At 43.2% G+C, this 8,755-nt stretch overlaps 1 protein-coding gene across 1 annotated transcript in view; it reads right to left on the reverse strand.

The window, feature by feature from the left end:
• Positions 1-8,718, reverse strand: part of mdn1 (midasin AAA ATPase 1) — a 55,100-nt gene extending 46,382 nt beyond the window's left edge. The window contains 15 exon segments of the mRNA XM_032584393.1: positions 485-545; positions 625-779; positions 1,147-1,259; positions 1,406-1,501; positions 1,654-1,735; positions 4,106-4,275; positions 4,410-4,524; positions 4,836-4,939; positions 5,043-5,174; positions 5,398-5,607; positions 5,687-5,882; positions 6,019-6,126; positions 7,405-7,629; positions 7,746-7,972; positions 8,487-8,718. Coding sequence (XP_032440284.1) covers positions 485-545; positions 625-779; positions 1,147-1,259; positions 1,406-1,501; positions 1,654-1,735; positions 4,106-4,275; positions 4,410-4,524; positions 4,836-4,939; positions 5,043-5,174; positions 5,398-5,607; positions 5,687-5,882; positions 6,019-6,126; positions 7,405-7,629; positions 7,746-7,972; positions 8,487-8,582 — 2,090 coding nt within the window. The 5' untranslated portion in view covers positions 8,583-8,718.
• Between the last annotated feature and the right edge of the window lie 37 nt (positions 8,719-8,755).

Raw genomic sequence — 8,755 nt, forward strand, 5'->3', positions numbered from 1 at the left:
TAAACATAATGCGGGAAACATTCAGACCTGCCAAATTGAAACAGCCCAAATTTTGACCCCATTTGGCCTATTTACAGCCTCCACAATTTGATCAAATTCCCCCTAGAGATTTTGATTGATCAACTTCACATTTGGTCAATTTGCTCATAAGGACTGGAGAATCGAAAGTTATCAAAATGGTGAGTTTTCATGCATTCTAAAGGGCGTCAAGTCAAATCCAAGTTTATTTCTCTAGCATATTTACAACAACCTCAGCTGACCACAGTGCTTCACTACAATCGCAGGTAGATACAGTAAATGATAAAAATAGAAAATGTGACATCACTTAAGCCACGCCCCCTGAGAACAGGAAGTATAATGTTTTATTTTATAATCTCCATGTCTGGCCCCTGTGACCTAATCAACATGACAGTGTGTCCAGTGACTGAAGACTTGTTAGTTCAACTTGATGATGATGTTTAATCATCTCTGATATGTCACTCACCCTCCAAGAAGATCAGCTGTATCACTCTGCTGGTTCATGTTCACCACACACAGCTTGTGTCCTGGGATTCCAGACAAGGAGTATCAGTGAGCAGCTTTAACAAGTCATTGGGAAGCTAAGCTGAGGCAGTGTGGACCCACCGGTGACTGAGGCCAGGTGCTGCACCGTGGAGGTCTTCCCTGTTCCCGTCTCTCCCACCAGGAGGACTGGCTCCCCCTTGGCCACACAAACAGCCAGCTGTTCCAGCAGAACGGCCGAGGGTCGGGTTGCAGCAAATGTCTTACTGCTGCTTATACTGAATAATAACACACACATACAAACATGATGCTTGTGATTAGAGCTACATTAGGAGAAGCTATTCGATACTGGATGGGTAGTCATAATGTTTTGACTGATAGGAGTGTGCCATTGGAAAATATTTACTCTGTATCTAGGCCAAAGGTTATCACCCATTCACTTTAGCTTTGGGGAAGGATCAATGGGGATATTTGGGTTGAACCATTAGATGACTGTGTTTACAACAGAATAGTTTAAAATCAATCTGATGTTTATTCAATGTCCCAGCAGGGGTCTGCCCTGTTCAATCTATGGCTGAACGCTGAACCAGCAACCAGCTGTCTGCATAGTGGACATGAGGTGAGCGGCGGGAACGTCCCACTTACACGGCCAGCTGCACGGTGTCGGCCTGCTGCCGAGGCAGAGTGACCCTGCCCACTGCAGCCTGCAGCTCCGTCAGCGACACGCCGGGCTGATACAGCTGGCAGAAGTACTGAGCCTACACACACACACGCCCACACACACACACACACCCACACACACACAGGACAGCGGTCATTCTGACTCAATCGACTCCTCATCTTGACATGTCTTTCTAAGGGTGATGCTTTTCTCCAAACAAAAACATCCTTCCAAAACAAATACCTTCTCGTTGGAGATGTTCAGCTTGCTTCCAATGATCTCAGCCATGCGCAGTCTGCTGGCAGGGCGGGACAGCATGGCTGTGAAGCAGTCAAGAGCCTGACAAGATAGACAGAAACATCAGTGTTTGATTTTGGGGACGATACCTGCAGACCTACTTTTTTATTTTATTTGGAGAAGTTGTAGAGGTAACAGCTTTTTCAAGCTGACATGTTGAACAAAAGAATAAAAATAGGTCAAAGCATACTGACCTCTAAGAAGACTCGCTGTGCTGTGGCAGGGCAGGCGCTGTCAAAATTCACACTGATCCGCTCGCACCATTTCAGCAGGTCCCTGAACAGCAGGAACACACAGCAGCAGAAAAGATGAACTTCAGCATCCAACTGATGGGTGACAGTCTAGAGATGAACTGACCAATGAGTTCTTTCTGACTTGTTTGGAATAAATACAGTGGCTTTTGTCATGCAATTATTTGGATGGATAGAAAGACCATTATTAATAAAAAGTAAATAAAAAGTTTTCCCCCCTCAAATTCAAACTTCTTTTACATCATTTTAGCTTTTGCCTCATTTCCTATTAAAGAACAAATATCTTGGTTGAAGGAAAGTCACTGAAAAATCTAAATCTGCCAGAGGGATCAATAATTGTTGCCTCAACTGTATTTGAAGTCTGATCTGAGGTCCATCAAAGGACAAACACAATCGCTCATTCCCACAAACACTATCAATAACATGTACGAAAAATTTAATTGAAAACAGAAATATGCTTTTCATACATAAGTGGAAATGTTCGTCTGGTTCTTCATACCTGAAGAACATTTCCAGGATTAGAGGACTAATGTCTCAGCAAGATCTAGAGAAACTCATTCATGAGTTTATCTTTAGTCACATCGGTTACTGCAGCAACATCTTCACAGGTCTGTCTAAAAAAAATCAATCTTCCAGCTGTAGCTGATCCAGAACGCTGCTGCTGGTGTTCTGACTAAAACCAGGAAGATAGAGAACATCACACCAGTTCTAGAGTCCTTACAGTGAGAGAATAGACTTTAAAATACTGTTGTTAATTTATAAATCACTGAATGGTTTAGCACCAAAATACATTAAAGATCTGTCGTTGTTGTATCAACCTTCCAGACCCCTCAGGTCTTCTGGTTCTGCTCTGCTCTGCATCCCCAAAACCAGAACCAAACATGGAGAAGCAGCATTCAGCTTCTGTGCACCACAAATCTGGAACAAACTTCCAGAAAACTGAAAAACAGCTGAAACACTGAGTTCCTTTAAATCTAGACCAAAAACCCACCTGTTTAGAGTTGCTTTTGAAACATAATGACACATTAATAAACATTTTGATGTGTAATAATGGCACTAGACAAAGTGTAATGTTTACACAACAATGTGTTTTTATGACGTACAGAACTTTGAACTGTGCTGTTGCTGAAATGTGCTATATAAATAAACTTGATTGATTGATTGAAAAGTTGTTGTTCTGGAAGAGAAAGGTGGAATTATGACCAGCAGATCCAGATGTGACCTGGATCTGCTGGTCACATCTGGATCTGACTTCAGTAAAGAGCTGCAGTAAATGTGTCATGTTCAGCAGCATGAACTTTAAATGACCCGAAACACTATGCATAACAATCACATGCATCTAAAAACTGAAATGATGAGCTGATGGGGAGTGAGTGAGTGAGTGCAGCAGGGATCCAGAGAAAGGGTGACTCCATCCCATCGTCCACAGAGCGGTTCAATCAATAAGGTATCGAACTCTGCAGCAGCAGAAAGCTAATTAAACCCGGAGAAGCTGAGCTTCAGTTTGTCTGGTAGATGTGCCTGGGGGGATGTCATGATGATTTTATAACATTATGACTAAGCCAGGATGTCAATACTTTAAGTGTATATACTTCTAAGGTAGCACCTACAAATCGACCAGCCGATAAATTGGTGAGATTTCCTTAATTTGGGGAGATCGTCATCGGTTGATACTTAGATGAGAAGCGGATCTTATCCACTGATTTTATCTAACTCTGTAAAGATCTGAACATCAGACATTGTCCTCTATTACTCTGCAATGAGTGAGGGCTGACTGTTAGCAACAGATCACACAAAAGTTTACAAGAGTCACCCACTGCTGTGAACTTAGCAACTTTGTTGTTATATTGAGGCCTCATCTATGCGCAGACACATATCTGGGAAGACAATAAATTTTTGCGCGTCTTAGTCTTTCGTCCACACAAAAACTCAGTTTAATATCACTTGAAATTATTATTATTTATAAAAACTCCAATTATATAGTCTGCAACAAATAAAGAAGCAATATAGCCACATACTTGCTTTGACGTAATTCCCAATCACCAATCTCTTATCATCGTTTATTAACTTTATATTCTAATACGGCATTTGAAAGTAGTTCAACCTATATGTCTATACAAATTAACCTCCTGACACCAATCTGATAGGCTGATGAAGCCAATCAAATTGGTGCTGAGTGTTTTTAAAACAATGAGGCAGAGATATGTAAAAACCTGGGTACATGTAGACAAAGCCTCAGACTTTTCAGACACACAACATAGTACTGGACTTATAAGGTTAGTGACTTTTTAACTCTGGATGGTGAATGGATGTAGAAGGGCAAAGCAAAGTGAGGGCACATACAGGCACCAAGACTTAAAAGGTGGGGTGGGGTTGCTGGTTTAATGACCCTCACCTCATCGACAGAGCTCTCCCCTCCAGCGATGTGCTTCTGTCCTCAGGCTTGTCCTGCTGTCCCTCTGTGCTGGTGTCCACCTCAGAGTGTCTCTCACCGGTCAGCTGGCAGTAGATGTCCAGCAGACGGTCTGACACCACTGTCAACATGGGGTACCTGTGGATGAGCACCTGCAGACAGGGGACAGGTTGAGCTGGGAACAGACAGCGGACACCTCTGGAATCACTATACGGTAACCTATAGCACTGATGTATGACCAGGGTCAGTACATGTAGGTGCAGACAGTGAAACTCTCCACACTCACCTTCTTGAGTTCTGCGTGGGACATGTTACGCATCTGCAGCTTGGTCCAGAACTTGTCCAGCAGTGCTGCATGAGAGTTCTGAGGCTTGTGCCAGTTGCCACCACTGCAGTACATCCTGCAAGTCCACAGTAACACTCACATGAACTCCTGCATAGCAACTCACACAATCTGCACTTCTAACTTCAACTAGAACGTCGTCTATTTCAAACAGATTGGGGTTATTTCTGCTAACTTGTTCAGAACCATCAGCCAGTAACCTGAATGTCCCAAATGTTTTTGGCTGACGTCGCCTAGGGGAGTTAGTTTTTACCATTTTTAAAATAATTTTAAAAAACAAGTAAAAAGAAGGAACTATTTGATTCCCAGACAAGTTCTGTATTTCTACTTCAAGCCATGCTATAAAGACTGCTGTATTTATATTCTTACCTTCTGGTTGCAAAGAATTGGAATCCAGGAGCAACCTCGATGCAATCCTCCCGACCTGGAATCATCAACTTTTTATTCTCCATCAAAGGCAGGAGGACAGAAATCTGAAAAACACATTTAGCTTCATTTTGTGCAGCAAAAATGAACTTAAATCATTTCAATTTAATATAAATAATCGTCAAAAGCCAAAATATACTTTGAACTCACCACGTCCAGAGGTGCATGATCAATATCTTCCAGAAGGATCCAGAGGCCTTTAGAAACAGCCTGGGTTAGGGTTCCTGGCTGCCACACAAACTTCCCCGGTACATCAGTGCATCGGTACATTCCCAGCAGCATCTGCAAACCAAAACAACCGTTGCTGCTTCTTTTATTTCAGGGTGCTGTGCAGTTATTGTGGCATTTTGCTTTTTACAAAAGACTACAGACAAGCTGAAGAAAACAAGCCTAGAACAGCAGAAAGCTGAACGGGTGAACATGTATTGAAAGTGAACAGTGTGATGAGACACCCTGCTCCCTCTGCTGACAGGAAATGGTTGAGATGGAGCGTCATGTCTCCCACCTTGCTGTCAGTTTGATCCCCAAGCTGGACCTTGAGAATGTCTGCAGCGTTGGTATGTCCGGTGACGGCTGCCATGTGCTCCACCAGAGCAGTTTTCCCACAGCCAATCGGACCCTCCAGGAGCACAGGCTTTTGGGACGCCACGGCCAGAGCCAGCCTTCTCAGATTCTGGCAGGTTGACTCCACCAGCACCAGGTGGCTCGGCTTCACCTGAAAGCAGAGGCCAACATGGATAAAAACAGACCCTGAAAGGTGGGGCGTGGCTGTTTCTGTGCGGGGGATCACACACCTGCTCAGCCTGCTGCCGCGGAACCATCTTGGGTAGAATGACTCCACAGACTGCTACAACGTTCTGGGACAGGTCCTCTGATACCACCTGACCTCTGGTGAACTTCTGGGCCAACTCCTGGTGCCACTTTACTGACCTCTGATTAGTTAACACCAGAGCTCTCTCCGCCTCCACCTGCTGACTCTCCTCCAGAGCTCTGAACCCACAGCACAAAGTGTAGAAAGCATCAGTTACCATGGAGTCCTGCTCTAATACAGGGACACATGCAGTGAAACAAGGAGCCAGACAAAGTCATCTGACAGCAATAAGGCAGAAAACAAATCTATACATACTTCATTTTCATGTGCAGAATTTCATCACTCGACAGCACTTTCCTCAGGAAGATGGCTTTCTGATTATCAGTCATGTGGCAGACAAGAGCTAAACACTGAGCCGTGGACCTGTTGGGAAAAATCTGTTTAATAAGAGAAAAGGGAAGAGTCTGGACCAGCACCAGTGTAGGCTTAATTTATACTAAATGCATCAAACAAGGAGGATCATTTCAAATTCACAAGTTTCATGTGATGTCTCTGGGGCCTTTGGGTTACAAAGCCTGACCTGGTTTCCATAGATACAACTGTGATGTGGTAAACTCCTGCTACACAAATCATCCATCTCAGCCCAGCATCACCATATCCTCAGTTTGACTCTGCAACTCACTGCTCTGCTGAAGATCATGAAACCTGCATGCTGGTGACCTAACCCTAACCCTAACCCTACATCTTGTGATTTATTTTATTGTCTTGTACATCCATATTTGTAACCTGTCCAGGGACTGCAGATGTGAATTAGCTTTTGCTATGATCTGTTACAGTGCATCAAACGGTGACATTCATGTAAATTGTCCTTTTCTAAATACAGTTTATGAATACTACTATTACTAAGCTACAACAGCAAAGTGACTTAGACTTAGACTTGTACTTTATTGATCCTTTAGGGTTAGGGTAGGGTTAGGGTTAGGGTTAGCAAATTTGTCACTATATTTAATGAATTTTCAAAAAAGAAAAAAAGTATCAGCAAGCCAGGGTTTTTAAAGATTGTGATCGCCCGGAAAACTGTAAACAGTTCGCCCAAAAATAATTTTCAGAGCCCATAGGGCTGAAGTCATTTATTGGATTGTTGAAATAATCGTCAGCTTATCTGGTAATCCACTAATAAAAACAACATGTTCAGAGTGGTAATTAGGTCAAAGCTGTACTAAACATACATACATTTTGCTTTTGATATAAGAACACTTCTGTCTACAAAATGTTTTCCCCAAAACTTATTAGTGGCATAGTTTAGTTTCACCTGTTCAAATTCATCAAAGGAATTCTATGTTAATGCATTTTAGGCAATAAAATATTTTCTTATTTCAAAAAAAATTTAATTATCTATTTATTTGCATCTTTTGGTGTATTTTCTAATATTGCATAAAAAAAGGCTCAAATGGTTAAAGGAAAAGTCTGTAGAAAATGTCAATATTTTTATCCAATTAAGTGATTTTCAGAATAATCGATTCCTTAAATAATTGTTAGTAGCAACTTGAGAACTCGTACTTGAAAAGCACTCGTAAATGTTCTCAATCAGAAAAAAAGAACAAACATGCAGATACAGGTGCCAAAGACACTTCCACCAATAAAATGAGGCGTGATTAAGGACTTAACCACTAGAAGTGTAAGGCTAAAGAAGCTCCATACCCTCGAACCATGACATCACTAGTGAGTAGCTGTGAAACACAGGGACTCCAGTCCCACAGCATCCGAAACTTAGCACAGTCACTTTGGAGGAAGCGCAGGGTGGCAGCCATGAGGTCGCGGAGCTTCATCCTCCTGGGGCCGTACTGGACCGCAGACGACTGTTCGCTGGTGAAAAACAGCCTCTGGAACACTGGCGGGGCACTGCTGAAGTACCTCACAGCGAACCTTGGATGGAAGAGGATAACGATTATTCAGCAGTATCCGTAACATCAAGTTAGATGGAAGTTTACATCAGGCTGCAAGGCGTGAAGCAGACGGAGGACGTGGCAGACATCACTTACGCATGCGCATCAGGACTGATGCTGAGGAGTCTACTGAGGGCCACACACAGGCGCTCATGGAAGTCATGGTTGATTCTGCCACCAGCTTTGACCCTCTCTGCGTTGCGCTCCAGGAGGTCCAGGACCAGCGGCCGGACATGACGCGCAATCAGCAGAGTGTAATCCTTCTCCAAGAGGAGCTGAGCCAAACACTCCAGAATGCTCTGTCTGTCCTGCTGGCTCCAGATCTGCAGAGAGAGCGGGTTGGGTTGGATGTTACCATCAGGTTCATGGCTTAACGAGGCAAAGGGAAGTGCATCATATATAGTTGTAAGAACTAACTGTTTAGTTCTTTGCTAACATAACTGCAAATCAGTCAATCACATCGCAGCAACTCATAGCATTCAGGCATCTAGGCTTGATGTAGTGAGCATCAGACTGAGGGAGAAAGAAGATTCAAGGGACTTTGTACATTGCATGGTTGTTGAGCTTTTCAGAAACTGAAGTTTTAATGGACAAAGCGCTCTCAGGCAGAAAAGCAATCATAGCTCCAAAATAACCATGACATGCAGAACAGCAGGTGACTGAGCAGTCCCCAAATCCACAGGAGGGATTATGGGAGGGTTCAACACGGTAATAGCAAGGTATATCTAATAAAGTGGCCGGTGATGAGTCTAGATCACATCTCCCCCATGGTTCAGGACAACCTCTGATATATTATGGAAACAATAAAACACACTCATAACGCTATCAGCTGCTCACCTGCTTGGACAGATACTGGCTGATCTGGTTGTGACTCTTCTCCACATGTCTGGATATGATGGCCAGAGATGACAGACTCACTTCTAGATTTTCCATCACTGGGTCACGAGCAAGTTCTAATAAAAACAAGCGCACGCGCTTTATGGACACCTTCCTAAACGTGTAAACAATAAATTAAAGCAAAGCGCGCGGGTCATCACGAGCTCCTGTAACAAAACACAAAAACACGTTTTCACTACTGCTATTAAAATCCACATGTGAGGTGAAGT

Source organism: Xiphophorus hellerii, chromosome 15 (genome assembly GCF_003331165.1).
Source record: "Xiphophorus hellerii strain 12219 chromosome 15, Xiphophorus_hellerii-4.1, whole genome shotgun sequence".
Classification (NCBI taxonomy): Eukaryota; Metazoa; Chordata; class Actinopteri; order Cyprinodontiformes; family Poeciliidae; genus Xiphophorus; species Xiphophorus hellerii.